Consider the following 15,101-nt stretch of genomic DNA (forward strand, 5'->3'; position numbering starts at 1 on the left):
GGGATGCTCTGGGGGAGGCTCGCAGGGGCAGCAGGAGGGGCGCTCTGGGGGGACACTCCGGGGGCAGCAGGCGGGGCCAGGGAACGCTCTGGGGGAGGCTCGCAGGGGCAGCAGGAGGAGGGTTCTGGGGGGACACTCCGGGGGCAGCAGGCAGGGCCGGGGGATGCTCTGGGGGAGGCTCACAGGGGCAGCAGGAGGGGGGCTCTCAGGGGAGGCTCCGGGGGATGCTCTGGGGGAGGCTCGCAGGGGCAGCAGGAGGGGGGCTCTCAGGGGAGGCTCCGGGGGCAGCAGGCGGGGCCGGGGGATGCTCTGGGGTGGCTCGCAGGGGCAGCAGGAGGGGGGCTCTCAGAGGAGGCTCCGGGGGCAGCAGGCGGGGCTGGGGGATGCTCTGGGGGTGGCTCGCAGGGGCAGCAGGAGGGGCGCTCTGGGGGGACACTCCAGGGGCAGTAGGCGGGGTTGGGGGATGCTCTGGGGGAGGCTCGCAGGGGCGCTCTCAGGGGCAGCAGGTGGGGCCAGGGGAGAGACCTGGCCCCAAACTTTGGTGGAGCCAGGCTCTCATATTGGTGGTGAATGGGCACCACAAGCCCATACAACTCGCCGCACCCTGCCAAGCAGCACAACTGCAGGAAGCAGGGCTCCCAGTGGCCAGCCCTAGGCTTGGCCGAACTGTATTTCATAACTGATAGATAATAGCACTGGGTCTTGTAAGGAGTTTTTATCCATTTAGATTGTCCCAGCTGCAGGTGATGATGGGGATGGGCAGATGGGAATTAGTACCAATAGACATCGAGATTCAGTTAAAGCTTTAGACCCATAACACCACAGTGTTGTCAGCCCATCAAAATACAAAGTAACCAGCTTTAGGTTAAACAAAGTTCTCATGCAGCAGTTTTCTGGCTTTTCCTGATTATCATCGATGGATGGCTGGATTTTCACAACAGTTTGTGTGTATGAGAATCGGTTTATGGCCATTTACCAACACAATCTGGTCCTGCCAAGCCTAGCTACCCCTCAGGTTAGTCTGGGGAGGGGTCTCTGCCAACAGAACCTACACTCTGCCCTTGGGATGGCACCACAGGTTTTCCCAATTACCCGGCTGTACTAGGGATTTTCCCCAGGCACCAGGGCATCCAGTGCGCAGCTACATGGGCCCTCAGGAAGGTGCAGCTTCGATTCACTCATCTCTGCACACAGGTGGGGGTGCCTGGATCTCTGATACAACACTCCACAACAGCAATGCTCTCCTGTCAGAGACACTGCTTACCAGCGTAACTTGGCATCCCCTTTCGTCAGGTTAGAGCTGAAGCCTCCATGGGGCTGGGCACAGATGCTCTGCTTCCAACACCTGAGACATTCTGGTTTACTGCAAAGCAAAGTAGAGCATGCCCCTCGGGGTGCTCCTGTGTCCCCTCCAATGGCCCAGATGGGGGCCTGGGACGCTGACCCTGAGTTCCACCTTCTCCAGAGTCTGACTCTGCCCGAGGTGGGGCCCCACCCCAGCGTGCTGAAGCAGAGTGCTCCTCGGCAGTGTTTACACTCCACGGAACAGTGCTCCATCCAGCACAACAGCTGGATCCTGGAGTGCAAGGCCACTGCAGCTCATCAGCCCAGAGGCGTGAACATGCCGAAGGCATCCTGACCTCAGTCCTTCAGCAACCCCCTCTAATGGACACCCAGCTGGACTCAGATTCAGCGTAACTTTCCCCAGGACTCTAAAGGGCACTTCACAAGCGTGAGCTAGCTTGGCTAGCACTTCTGACAGCGAATCTCTCGCCCCAGCCCCTTTCAGCCCCAGAAGTTGCTGTAGCTCCAAGCAGGACACCACACACACTGGGTTTTTACTCTGGCCTCTGCATCTCCTCAGAGGTGTCTTTGCCAGAACAGCCCGAGGAGATCGCACAGTCTGTGCCGAAGCAGACTAGAAAGCAGGCCCCACACAAGTGCTGGAGCTCAGAGGTAGCTAGGTAGCATACGGACACAGGAAGAGCAGAAAGGAAAGTGACTTGCCGAAGATCACCCAGCAGGTCAGAGACAGGACTAGAACGAAGGTCACTGCGTCCCCATCTTCATCCCCTTATCAAAGTCCTATTAGCAACATTCCCGCTAGGGGCGCTGCTCCATCTGCACGGGGGGGGGGGGGGGCAAGTGGCAGGAGTCTCCCCTCAGAAGCGAAGCAGAGCATTACCCTGTTACTTGCAGGCATGCTGTGGACTGCCACACAGCCAGGTCTGAGTGAAGACAGCGCTGAGGAATTACCCCAGCTGCCCAGGGGTGATGTTACACGCACGCTGGTATTCTAACAAAATACACCCGTACAACGCAAGAGCCCTAGTGCAGGAAGGAAAACACAGCAAAGGATGACGACAACTCTTTGTACTGCAGCACAGCTAGAGCGCAAACATAACTGTGCGGAAGGGACCGTCTCTGAGCCAAGGTGGAGACGACACCGATCACCCACAGGAGCACTGCCCAGCCAGGCATCTCGAGAGGCAAGATCCAAAACCCCAAACCCCATCCAGACTGGAGAAAGTGCTGCTGAGCCTGGGCGTGGCTGAAAGCAGCTTCCTCCTGCAGGACAGCAGGCAGACACTTGCATTTCGGAAGGGTGTCTGGAGCGTCCCACCTCCAGCTCAGAAGCACACACCTGTCCGGAAGAAGGGGAGGACAGCTAAAAGCAAGTGCATTGGTTCCACTGGGATGTGGGTGCAACAGGTCCCAGGGCCCAGCCTAGGAATCAAACTGCAGACAGCTGCAAACTGGGAGCAACCCAGTCCCCCCTCCAGCTGCTGGGTCCAGAGTGACTCTACTCTGCGTCACACAGCTGGCTCTCAGCACTGGCCAGGTAGTGCTCATAGTTCTCCTCACACCTTCTCACGCAGTGGAGGAAATAGCTCTCATCAGCAATGGCTTCCAGGAGATTGGTCTGCACCAGGCAGACATCGTACAGCTCCGAGGTGGGAGCTGGCCTGGCGTCACTGCCTCCTCTCTCTGAAAACACCTGCAGAGGGGAAAAGAGAAGATGGGACGGTGAAGCTGAGGCTTATACCCTATCCCTGAGGAATGGCAGGTGCGAGGGGCCGGAGAGCAGCAGGACAGGAGGTGCTGGGACCACCCTCTGCACCAGTGCACTGCCAGGAGATGAAGAGCAGACCTCCTGGAGAGGGTTCGATTTGTAAGTCTCGTTCTTTCATTCCTCCTCTCTGCTTGTAGGGTGAAGTGCATGGATCTGCTCCAGAGCTGGGAGGATGGCAGAGGCAGAAAGCTGCCACCCCTCCTCCGTTATGGTGTCAACAAGAGATCAGGTTTCTCCAGCCCCCTTTCCAGCCTCCCTCCCCACCACTCGGCACCAGTCTCCCATGGCAGGAACTGGCACCTCAAAGCACAAAGCTGAGCCTTTCCCGAGGGAGGGAGAAGCCCAATACAAGCTGGGAGAAAGCCGTACTTCAGAGAAGTTACACCCAGGAAACCGCAGCCAAGAACTGACCCTCCATTAGCCGAGCAGGCTGCTGCATGGCTCCAGCAGCTCCCAGCCCCATGCCATGGATCAGGCTTTTCAGGAGGCAGATGGCTGTTCCCCACCCCCTGGCTGTCTGAGGGTAGCTGCTGCTTTCACTGACACTTACCCAGGTGGTACAGCCAGCGGAGAGCAAGCCGGAGTGTAGCCTGACTCACACAGCAGCAGCCAAGCTGCCAGCAGAGCACTGACACAGACCTGGCACGGCTGCATGTTCCAAGCCCAGCTGAGTCTGCAGCTAGAGCGCCCTCTCTCTGAGCCACGGCCCAACAAGCCTGCTCTGGAGTCAGAGAGCGGGCAACTGCCTTAGTCACCTCCAGAGCATCGCTCCTTAAAACAAACAGAGCAGCCAACCTGAACTGGGGCCTCGGTTCGGGGTGGAGAAGGGACAGATTCCCTGCAGGCAAACGGGGCTGAAGCAGACATTCAGCAAACGGGTTGGGTGAACCTGGCTTCCTGGCAGACGACAATCAGGGGGAAGCTGCCTGCAGGCAGGAGACTCCCGCTCCACAAAGTGCCTTCGACATTATTTACCTGAAATCAACCTCCTCCGGCTAAGGGCTCTCCTGGGGCCAATAACAGTCCCTATCACGAACAAGACAGCAAATAGTCAAGAGAGACTTTCATGTTGATGAAAAGTCCAGTTAACTTTTCTGCCCTGCCGCCCCTCCGATGCTGTGCCACGCTCCCTCCCACACCACACCGTGCTGGGAAGGAAAGGCTGCTATTCAAACACAAGCAGTGCCACAATAGCGAGTGACAGGCCAGGCACATTCCTGTCTCTCTAAATGTTCTTTGCTCTCAAGCGTGCTCCAGTGTGAAAGCTGCCCAACGTGAATAAGCTTCAGCCTCACTCAGAGGCAGGCTGGCCGGCCACTGGGCCCCAGCAGGGAGTATGCGTGACTCATGCCAGCGGAGGACAGAGACAGCTATGCAGCAAGTGCAGGAAAAAAAAACACCTGCTGTTTTGTGCCAACAAATGAGTTCATTCTAATCCTCGACAGATGCATGGATTGTTCCCTCTGAGGCCAGCCTCCTGGCCCCCGTTCCACCCTGATGCACTCTCCGGGGACTGTCTAGGGCAGAGGAGCCCAGCAAACCACTGTCTCCAGCAAGGGGGCCTGGGAGTCCCTGGGAGCGGCCTGAAAGCCCAATGGAAGGCAGGGCTAAGTACCTGGGGACAAATGATGGTGTCCGAATCGTTCAGTCGAATGTTGTCATCGATGAAGATGTGGTGCACAGTAGAGTCGTGCGGGTCAATCCAAAGGGGCTTCCCACCCTGGGAGGAGAACTGATTTCTGGCCCACCTGAAATATAGCAAGTGGGACAACAGGCGCCCCTCAGGGAGCTGGCTCCCTGCAGCACAGAGCAGCCCCAGGCCTGGACTGCTCAGACTGTCTTCAGGAACTCCAGTCAGCCCAAACCCAAGAGCCTTGGCCTGGGTTTGGAGCACATCTTCCGCTGCGATGACTGGAAACGGGGCAGGGGAAAATAGCTGTCCTCCCTCTGGCTCTGGGGCAAGCCATCAGGGATTCTGCCTGCACTTCTCACCAGGGTGAGTCACCAGCTGGAGGGAGTTCAGAGACGAGCAAGAGGGACAGGAGGAGATAGGCTTACAAGGGAAGAAGCTAGCTCTGCCTGGCTTGGCTATGGCTAAATAAAGATTGCGTGCCACAGGCCAGCAGACCAGCCGAGCCATGAGCATGAGCCCCAGGGAGCGAGGGGAATTCCTGAGGGTGGCATGTGGGAGTGTGACTCAGAGGGACGAGACACGGGCTGGCAGGGACGGTGAAACTGTGCAAGGCGTGGGAGAGAAGCTCAAGCCACGTCCCAGGCCCCTCTTGGGTCTCACCAATCAAAGTGGTCTTGGAAGCCGCCCAAGCCTTGAAGGGAGCTGAAATAGCTGTACAGCTTCCTCCCATCGTCCCTGGTGGAAACGCGCTCCAGCCCCCGGCTCAGCACCACCTCGCGCTGACTGCAGCGTATCCGGCCTGCAGTCAGCTCCACTGGTAGCTGCAACGTCATTGAGAGGAGATAGGATGGAAGGTTTGCAAACCAGACACACAGAAAACAGTGACAACCGCTAGCTCCTCAAACAGCCTCCGGTGCCAAAGACAGCACGTGCAGCACACTGCAGAGAAGGGAAGTTCCCCATAGGGGAGGGAGACATTTGGAACAGTCAAAGCCTGACGAGTTCACCCCCCAGGCAGTGGAAGCAGACAGCTGCTGGCTGCGTCTGTCAGAATCCAGCCTCCAGCTTGGTCCTTCACATGCAGCTGATTTCCATTTCTGGAAGAAGGTTAACTTCCCACAGCACACAGGTGGGGGCACCCCCACAACCCCATGCACAGGCACCACAAAACAACCAGTTTGACCCCTGGGGTTTTTAGTCCCACTCACTGCTCTGGGAGGGTGACTTTGCCAGCTATGCTCTAAGCAAAGGGTTCCCCTGGCCATACCAGAGGGCATAGGGATCCTCTTTACCTAACCCAGCCCACACGGATAGGCAACCTCCTCCCACACACAGACTCCATGGGGAGCACAAGCACATGGAAATTCACAAGCCTCAGGAGGGATTTGTCCAACGCTCACTTGCTCACACGCTCTCCAGCTAAAAGGCTCTTCTGAGAAGCTGTGTAAATTGCTGCTACCCAAAGGTCAGCATTTTAATAAGGCAGCAGTTCGAGTGGGAGTCTGGCTTATGGAGCACGGGGCTGCCTGGAAAGGCAGCTCAGAATATGTTCAAAGAAGCTACTGTGGGGGGAAAAAATCCATAAAGATCTCAGCCCTCTGCTTCCAGGGAGGCCCTCCAGGGTGCACCCACCGTGAGGTCTCGCAGGGCAGGGAACTGGGGGTGCTGCCCCTCCAAGGCACAGTGCACTGCATGGAGAATGCGGGGGAGGTCTGTGCCAAAGGTCCTGAAGACAACAGCAAAGTGCCTCCTCTCCCGGTGCAGAGTCTCCAGGAGGTGGAAGAAGGAGGGCAGCATCAAGTGGTAGTGCTTGGCATGCTCGCCTTGGACAGAGAACACTTCGTGCGGCTGGCCCTGCCACTCAAGGAGCTGCAAGTGGTGTGTGTGCAGACTTCTGAAAGGCCGCCCCACCTCCGTGTCCGTGAACGTAGCATCGCGGCCATACTGAGAATAGAAATTTACAGCACCAGGGCATGGAGGCAGCAAAGAGGGGGAGTCGCTCAGCCACTGCCACTCACCTGAAACAGACAGCAAGAGAAGAGTTGTGATACACTCCGGAGAGGGTGCCTTTCACACCCACTGCTAGAGAGAGCCATGCCCTGCAGCACAGGAGAGCTATCTTGCTGACGGCAGCCCCTCCCCTCTGAAGGGAGGTGGGGGAAGGGAAATACATTTTCCATAACTACAGGACCGGCGCTAGGGGTTTGAGCGCCCTAGGCGGACAGCAATTTCGCCACCCCGCGCGCTGGTCCCGTGGCTCCGCTGGAGCTGCCACAGTGGTGCCTGCGGACAGTCCACCAGAGCAGCGTGAGCAGCCGACCGTCTGCAGGCACCACTGCGGCAGCTCCACCGGAGCCGCGGAGCACCGGACCCTCCGCAGGCACCACTGCGGCAGCTCCACCGGAGCCGCCTGCCGCTCCCTCCAGCAAAATGCCGCCCACCAATTATTCTGGTGCCCTAGGCGATTGCCTAGGCTGCCTAAATGGTAGCGCCGGCCCTGCATAACTATTCCGTTCCCAGCTCCTCCACCAGGAAAGGCCCAGATCTACCCCATAGGAACCACCTCTATAGAACAGTGACCCCCATCTGTGGCTCCTGTATGGCAGCTCCACTCTCTCTGCTCCTGGGGGGAGAGAACAACACTGCCCAATAAGGAGGCACAGAGGCCAATCAATGTGTGACACAAACTATAACTCACCAAGCGCCTGTCCCCTCGACTGAGTCTTCACCAAGCGCTGCTCTTACTGTTCCCAAGTTCCCTCTCCAACCACCACCTGACCTCTTGCAGCAGCCCCTCCTCACACCGCATCACTTGGCCTTTCTGTGACTTCCCGTGCACCAGCACTGGCTACTTCTCTGCTGTTTTCTGCTGCCCTCCCTTTCCTTTCTTCCATGGAGATGGCTCTGATTCTCTCCATGTTTCATTCTCCCACTTGACTCTTCTGCTCCTCTCTGCTGACCCTCAGCCGTCCCTCTCCTCCAACATCTGCTTCCTCCACTCCTGCCTTGTGCAGTGAAATGTCTCTGGCAGAAATCCTGTGACCTGGCTAAATGCCTCCATTACAAATGGGATCTCTCTTCTACCATCTTCCTGGCTAAACAGCTCTACTTCTCCAACTTTATTGAATCCTGCGCAGTCCCAGCTGCCTTTTCACCACTGTTGCAGGGGGGCAACAGTTGGGGTTCGTTTGCCCGGTGTGCGTATCCCCAATGACCACACCGGAGTGGAGAAGCAAGTATCTTTATTTGAGTCAAATAAGGTGCAAGGAGATATAAAATCTCAGATCATGCACACATCACTATCCGTTGCCATGTCTTATATACCTTACTTGTTTACAAAGATGTTCACAGGTGCTACAATTCATCATTTACAATTCATTAACTACCGGATCTTTTAATTAACTATATCCTTAACCCATACTACTGACCCCCCCCTTTGATCGATTACATCTTGTACCATAAACAAAAGAACACAAGAAAATGATAAATGATTACATGTACTCATGCTAACTTTAAAGGAACATATTGTTTAGCTCGAAAGGCAGTCGTAGGCCTGAGAATGTAAACTTTTGACCCCACGCCATATTGCCAGTTACCTGGAGCACTGCACCCCCCAACACCACCTTTGACTCACACCTCAAACCCTCCTCCACTTCTCTCTCTACACTGACCTTTGTCAACTTCTTCCCAGAGAAAACCAACAGAGAGATGAGAGGACGTTCCTGCTTCCCCCAGCTAGCTTTCCCTTCCCACCACTGTCTCCTCCTTCTCCTGTCACAGATGCAAACAAGAAGCAATGGGCTTAAATTGCAGCAAGAGAGGTTTAGGTTGGACATCAGGAAAAAATTTCTAACTGTCAGAGTGGTTAAGTGCTGGAATAAATTGCCCAGGGAGGTTGTGGAATCTCCATCATTGGAGATTTTTAAGAGCAGGTCAGACAAACGCCTCTCAGGGATGGTCTAGACACTTAGTCCTGCCACGAGTGCAGGGGACTGGCCTAGACAACCTCTCGAGGTCCCTTCCAGTCCCAAGATTTTTCATCTGCTCTCCTCCTCTAACCTCATTACTTGCCCCAGCAACCCATCCCCACCCCTAAACCCTCCTTTAGTCTTTTCCTCAGCCTCTGTGATGAAGTGGGAATGTTCCTGCTGTGTTATGTAAATGCTGAGTGGGGAGTATTGACCTGGGAAGGTTCAAAGAGGACTCCAGAAAGACAGTCAAGAGCTTGGTGAGTAGCTTATCACCTGACCAGGGACTTGAACCCTGGACCCTCAGATTAAAAGTCTGATGCTCTGCCAACTGAGCTAGGTTGCAGGGGAGTTGGGACGGCCTGCATTGGGGAAAGGAACCTACCTGAGCATGTAACCTAAGAACCCAGGAGGGGGGCTGAAGGCCAGGTGACACCTCTGCCTGGGACACTGAACAAAGAACACAAAGGCTGGGGGAGGAGCCAGGGGGAGGCTGAGTGAGAGGCTGGGGGGAGTTTTCAGTTTGAAGCTGGCTGGGAAATGGAGAGGGCGCCCGACGGGGCCCCCTGGGGGCCCCAGATGGACCTAACTAAAGGGGGTCCTGTTGTCCGTACCGGCAAGACCTGTTTTGGACTGTGTTCCTGTCATCTAAATAAACCTCTGTTTTACTGGCTGGCTAAGAGTCACATCTGACTGCGAAGTGGGGGTGCAGGACCGTCTGGCTTTCCCCAGGACCCCGCCGGGGCAGGCTTGCTGTGGGAAGCACATGGAGGGGCATATGCTGAATGCTCCAAGTCCTGACTGGCTTTGTGGGGAGCAGTTCCAGAGCATCGCCCGGGGACTCTGTTACAGTCTCTCACTTGGACCCCTCATAGTACAAGCATGCTTTGGTATCTCCCATCTTTAAAAACCTAACCCTGGACCGACCCCCCCCAGCCCGCCTCGCTAACTACTGCCCCGTCTCCTTCCTTCCTTCCTCCTGTTTGCCAGAAGCTGGGAATGGGCGACAGGGGATGGCTCACTTGATGATTCCCTGTTCTGTTCACTCCCTCTGGGGCACCTGGCATTGGCCACGGTCAGCAGACAGGACACTGGGCTGGATGGACCTTTGGTCTGAGCCAGTCTGGCCGTTCTCACGTTCTTCACTCTAACCCCATAGAACATACTGTCTACGATTGCTATCGCTCCAATCCCATCCTAGACCCACTGCAGTCCAGCTTCTGCCTTTTGCATTTCACTCGTGCCAAGGTCTCTGATGTCCCCTCCCTAGCCACACTTCAGGGCCCGCGCTCCAGCCTCATCCTCCTGGTTGGCTGCTGTTGGCACCATTGAGCATGCTCTTCTTCAAACCTTGTGCTCCCTTGGCTTCCATGACTCCACCCCTCCAAGTTCTCCTCCTGTCTCTTAAGTGGTTACTTCAGCACCCCAAGAGGGTCTTCATCTCATCTCCCCTCCCCTTTCTGTGGGAGCTCCATAGGGCTCTGTCCTTGGTCTCCTGCTCTTCTCCCTCTGTACCTTAGCTCTAGGTAATCTCATCTGCAAAAACAAATGAAACTACCATTTCTGTGCTGATCACAGATCTACTCCTCACCCATCTCCTTCTGTCCAAACAACAATCTCTCCCTGTCTCTAACATCTCTTTGGGGATATCTGGCATGCAGCTCAAGATCAACATGGCTAAAATAAAGCCCTTAATCTTCTCCTCCAAACTCTCCCTACTCTCTCATTTTTCAATCACTGTGGACAAGTCCACTATTCTACCTGACAGTCAGGCCCATAACCTGGGCATCCCCTTTGAGTTGGACATCTCCCAAGCACCTCACCTCCAAGCTCCGTTCACATCTTGCTGTGGTTTTTTGCATCTCTCCCATCCACACAGCTAAAAAACTCTCCTCCAATGTCTCATCTCCATTTCTGCACCACCCTTCTCTCTAGCCTTAGCCAATGCAATCATGCCCTGCTCGTGTCCATTCACAATGCTGCTGCAAACCTGTTGGTTTGACCATGTCACCCCCACCACCCCTTTTGCACTCCTCTGGCTCCTCTTCCTCCAGCCCATCCAACATGAGCAATGTGCCTTCACTTACAAGTCCCTTCATGGCCTACCTCCAGCTGACCTGGTTGAAAAGGAGGGATCTGGGCCTGTGCTACACAGGAGCTCAGCCTAGAGGACCGTAGCACCCCCCTAGGCCATGCAGAGAGCGTAGGAAAAGTGAGACGCCTCCAGCGCACGAGGAAGGGGCTGACTCCGGCCGTCAGTCCATGCTGCCAGCCCCCACTGCCCTGCTCGTGTTTTCAAACACACACGCGTGTGCTTCCCCTACCGCTCCCCGCACGCTGGGGCAGGGCCCCCTCCTCCGCCAACCCTCCTTCGCCTTTGCTCCCAGAATGGCCTGGACAAGGGTCAGGCGGCTGGTGACCTGGCCCGGCCCCGCCCCGCCCCGCCCCGCCCTGGGCCCTGCCCCCGCCCCCAAGCTGGGCCCTGCCCCCACCCCGACCCCGAATATATTTAAAATATAAACCGAATATATTTAAGGGAGCCCCGCCCCGCCCTGGGCCCTGCCCCCGCCCCCAAGCTGGGCCCTGCCCACGCCCGGACCCCAGCCCCGCCCCACCCTGAGCTGGGCCCCGCCCCCAAGCTGGGCCCTGCCCCCACCCCGACCCCGCGCTGGGCCCCGCCCCCAAGCTGGGCCCTGCCCCCACCCCGACCCCGCGCTGGGCCCTGACCCCGGCCTGACCCGACCCCGACCCCAGCCCCGCCCCGACCCCCGGCCCCGCCCCCGCCCCCGAGCTGGGCCCCGCCCCCAAGCTGGGCCCTGACCCCGGCCTGACCCGACCCCGACCCCGGCCCCGCAGCGCGAAGGACGCGGCGCTGGCCCGGGACCCACCCGCGGGGCCCGGCGCGCCCCAGGCCGCGCCGCACAGGAAGCCGTTCAGCGCCGCGCCCGGGCCCTGCCCCGTGGCCGAGTCCAGCGCCGCCAGCGTGTTGTTCAGGTCCAGGTGCAGCACCAGCTTCCGGCGGGCCGGGCGCGGCGCGCTCATGGGCCGGGCCGGGGCCGCTCCCCGCTCTCGGGCTGCCGCGCACGGTTACCAGGTTACCGCCGCCCACTTCCGCTTCCGGGCCGGCTACCATAGAGAGCCTGGCGCCACTTCCGGCCGCCGCCTAGACTGTCCCCGCTGCAGCGCCCCCTGCCGGCTCCTCCCAGCCTCCTTTCACTCGCCTCCCAGATCCCTAGCGGAGGAGCCGCCCTACCCAGTGCCCCGCCCCCAGCTCCAGCCCCGCCCCCTCCCTCCAGGCACCGTCCCTCCCCCATCCCCGGCTGCCTCCCTCACTCCCAGCCCTGGGCCCCCACCTCCCAGTAGCCACCACTCCCCCAGATTGGCTGCAGTGCCGGAGCCCATCCCCCGTCAGGGACGCTAACCCCCGCGGCAAAGTTCGGTGTCTGACCGCCGGAGAGACAGGCCACACCAGCAAGGGCCGATCAAAAGCTCTTTATTGACAAGTGCACGCATCTATAGCGAGCAGCTCGTCTCCAGGGAGAACCAGCCTGCTCCTTACATCTTAGTATAAGCCTAGACGGACAGTTCCGTCGCGTCATCAATTATTCACCGGAGCAACCCACCCCCTTCTTCTAACAACTAAAAACTAGACACTTTCAGTGTACATGTTTTACAGCGTTAAGTGATTAACAATATCTTAGCAAGCACCAGAAGTTAGGAATGTAGGGGAGTTAAAACAGACAGAGAACTGAACCAAGGAGTGAAAACAAGGAGGCTGGGATTTCTTATCAGTTCTTCAAAGGAACTGTTCCTAACACCGCACAGTTGGTACTATGCCAGGAATGCAGCCCCTCCCTTATCTCACTTTTTCCCAGCGCTTGTTGTGGTGTCTCATGCGGACCGGACAAAGCACACGACCAATGTGGTTGCAGGCTGAATCAGTCCCGTTTATTCACAGCTTTATTATATAGCCATTTGTTACGTAACATAACACTTAACACGCAGCACCAAACCTTGTTACAATCTTTCCTTATTGGACAGCGGGCAAATATCATGCACTTATCATGCCTCTAATCACCCCTGATCGGCCAATTGCAACGACGCAATCCCTGATTATATAAAGAATGATTTATAGCCTTGTTTGCTTTATTTTTATAGTTGGGCTTCCGTATTGCCGGCGCTTTTCCAAGACCGCCCCACGCCAACCCTCCCTGAGAGCCCGGACACGACCCCGGTCCAGCGCTGCACCTTTTCTACCTAGATCAGTATAGGGATGATAAGTCCCTACACCTCCCCCTTTCTTTTCAAACAAGGCTGTGGCAATGCGCATAAGGCTTTGTCATAATATATAAACAAAAGAAGGAGCAAAAAATAAGGAAAAACAATATAATCATTAATAGATACAATTTAGTGTGTAACAGTGAAGTAAGCCAAGTTGGTTAACCAAAACTATTAAGCCAATCCCAGGGAGGATTCTATCCCTGGGTAAGGTTATACACATTATCCTGTAATGACAGCAACAACGCATGTATAGAATGTGAGTGATCCAATGAGTTTATACAACACATGCCTTCAACATCCTCAAAGCCACGTCCTTGCGCCAGCAGCAAAAAAAAAAATAAAAAAAAAATCAATAGCTGCTCGATTTTTCAAAACTGCATAACGTATACTATCTACATCTTACAACTTAATTAATGATTACAAGTTTCTAATTAAAGTCAGGAAAGAGGAAACATAGATCCGGGATGGTATCGTCCTTTGCCGCTTCTATATCGGGGTCGTGTGGTTGCTCATCACGTCGTTGGGTGAGCCACGGTCGAACCCACTTCGCGGGGATACATCTGGGACCTGTAGTAGTAGAAACACAGGCATAGCCCCTTCCCCATGTTAATAACTCTACAGGACCTTGCCATTTCTGATGTGTATAATCAAACCATCGAACCTGCGGGCGAGGCAGCAAGTGTTCTTGCCCTGTGGCACCAGTAATATGTCGCGTGACTGGTGGGACATTATGCGTCCCTACCTGTAACCAGTTAAGCACATATAAAGCCTTTGAAAGGCGAGCATGGGGTGTACGGGTTAACGGGTCAGCATCAGGGGAAACTCCCCCTTTTTGTTTTAATAAAAGAAGCTTTAAAGAGGCATGGGAACGTTCCACGATAGCTTGGCCGGTGGAATTGCCGGGGACACCGGTAGCATGAGAGATACCCCATAAGGAAAGAAATCGAGCTGTACAACGAGAAATATACCCAGCGCCATTATCCGTTTTTATGGAAGCGGGGATGCCCATAACAGCAAAACAAGCCTGCCAATGTTTAATAACATCCTGAGAACCGGTACTGGCTAATGCTGTAGCCCATAGAAATCCTGAAAAGGTGTCCACCGTAACGTGAATATATTTAAGGGAGCCGAATTCAGGAAAAAGGGTAATATCAGTTTGCCAAATCTGCAAGGAAGACAAACCACGGTGATTAACGCCAGAGGCAAGGGAAGGAGGTAAAATATGTTGTTGACAACTAGGACAGGAGGCCACAAGGGCACGGGTGGTACTTAAAGGAAGCTTGAATTGACGGGCTAGGGCACGGGCAGATTGGTGAAAAAACTCATGGGAAAGACGGGCCTGAGCAAAGGAATTAGGGACATGAACCGAGCCGACCAACCGGTCGATAAGGGCATTACCCTGTGCAAGACCATTAACAATACCAGAGTGACTACGAATGTGGGTAATAAAATAGGGACGAGAGCGGGCATCAAGTAAGTGCCAAAGCTGGAGAAGAGCCTGCCATAACACAGGGTTAGGCACTTGCTTTAGGAGTGAGAGCTCTAAGCGACACGTTACACCAACTGCATAAAGGGAGTCGCTAACAATATTAAGAGGAATAGTGGGCCACTTTACAAAGGCACGAATAATAGCCTGGAATTCCAAAACCTGGAGAGACCCCTCAGCCACGACCAACTCATGATGCCAGGCACCGGCCGTGTGCCACAGAAGGCCGGCGCAGGCCATTTTGCCGCTGGCATCAGTAAACACAGTAAGCCCCTGAACAGGGGAAGATTGTCGCATGACCACCTTTTCTAAGGGAATTGTCACTGACAGAAGGCGGTGAGAGGGATAGTAATTAGTAAGACGGCCAGTATAACATAACAAAGCAACAGCAAAAGAGACATCATTAGCAAGAATGTGGGAAAGTAAAGGAGCATTAAAAGGTACATAAATAACATCAGGATCAGCGCCCGTAATTGTAACTGTACGGGCGCGGGCTGTCACAATAAGTGATGCAATGGCTTCCAATCGAGTGATAACTGTTTTGGAAAATTGAGAGGATGGGAAAATCCATTCGAGTCCGACGAGAGGGTCAGGTAGATCCGGAAGCCACTGGAAGAGCAGTGCTTCCAGGGATGTCTCTCTGGAAAGAATTGCCAGGGA

General features: G+C 55.6%; 1 protein-coding gene and 1 non-coding gene across 3 annotated transcripts; both read right to left on the minus strand.

Moving 5' to 3' along the window:
- Nucleotides 1-2,358: 2,358 nt before the first annotated feature.
- Nucleotides 2,359-11,813, minus strand: LOC127053206 (uncharacterized). Of its 2 annotated transcripts, XM_050957530.1 has the most exons (6): nt 11,563-11,813; nt 6,339-6,724; nt 5,367-5,527; nt 4,689-4,821; nt 4,049-4,099; nt 2,901-2,998 (listed from the first exon to the last, which is right to left on the minus strand). In XM_050957530.1, exons 1-5 carry the CDS (start codon nt 11,714-11,716, stop codon nt 4,055-4,057), a joined length of 879 nt encoding a protein of 292 aa, XP_050813487.1. In that variant the 5' UTR covers nt 11,717-11,813; the 3' UTR covers nt 2,901-2,998; nt 4,049-4,054. The 2 variants fall into 2 exon arrangements, with proteins under 2 accessions (XP_050813486.1, XP_050813487.1); XM_050957529.1 differs by lacking the exon at nt 4,049-4,099 and having other exon boundaries at nt 2,359-2,998; nt 11,563-11,809.
- Nucleotides 8,946-9,025, minus strand: TRNAK-UUU (transfer RNA lysine (anticodon UUU)). The gene has a single exon. It is a non-coding gene; the product is annotated as a tRNA-Lys (tRNA).
- Nucleotides 11,814-15,101: the final 3,288 nt, after the last annotated feature.

The sequence above is a fragment of the Gopherus flavomarginatus genome, chromosome 6 (genome assembly GCF_025201925.1).
Source record: "Gopherus flavomarginatus isolate rGopFla2 chromosome 6, rGopFla2.mat.asm, whole genome shotgun sequence".
NCBI classification, from domain to species: Eukaryota; Metazoa; Chordata; order Testudines; family Testudinidae; genus Gopherus; species Gopherus flavomarginatus.

Excerpts from the sequence above, each read along its gene's own strand:
- LOC127053206 (XM_050957529.1), bottom strand. The coding sequence starts at position 11,716 with ATGAGCGCGCCGCGCCCGGCCCGCCGGAAGCTGGTGCTGCACCTGGAC. Across the intron at positions 5,528-6,338 it reads CTGCCCTGCGAGACCTCACG|CTACCAGTGGAGCTGACTGC; the intron begins GTGGGTGCACCC and ends ATGACGTTGCAG. Across the intron at positions 4,822-5,366 it reads TTCCAAGACCACTTTGATTG|GTGGGCCAGAAATCAGTTCT; the intron begins GTGAGACCCAAG and ends GCTATATTTCAG.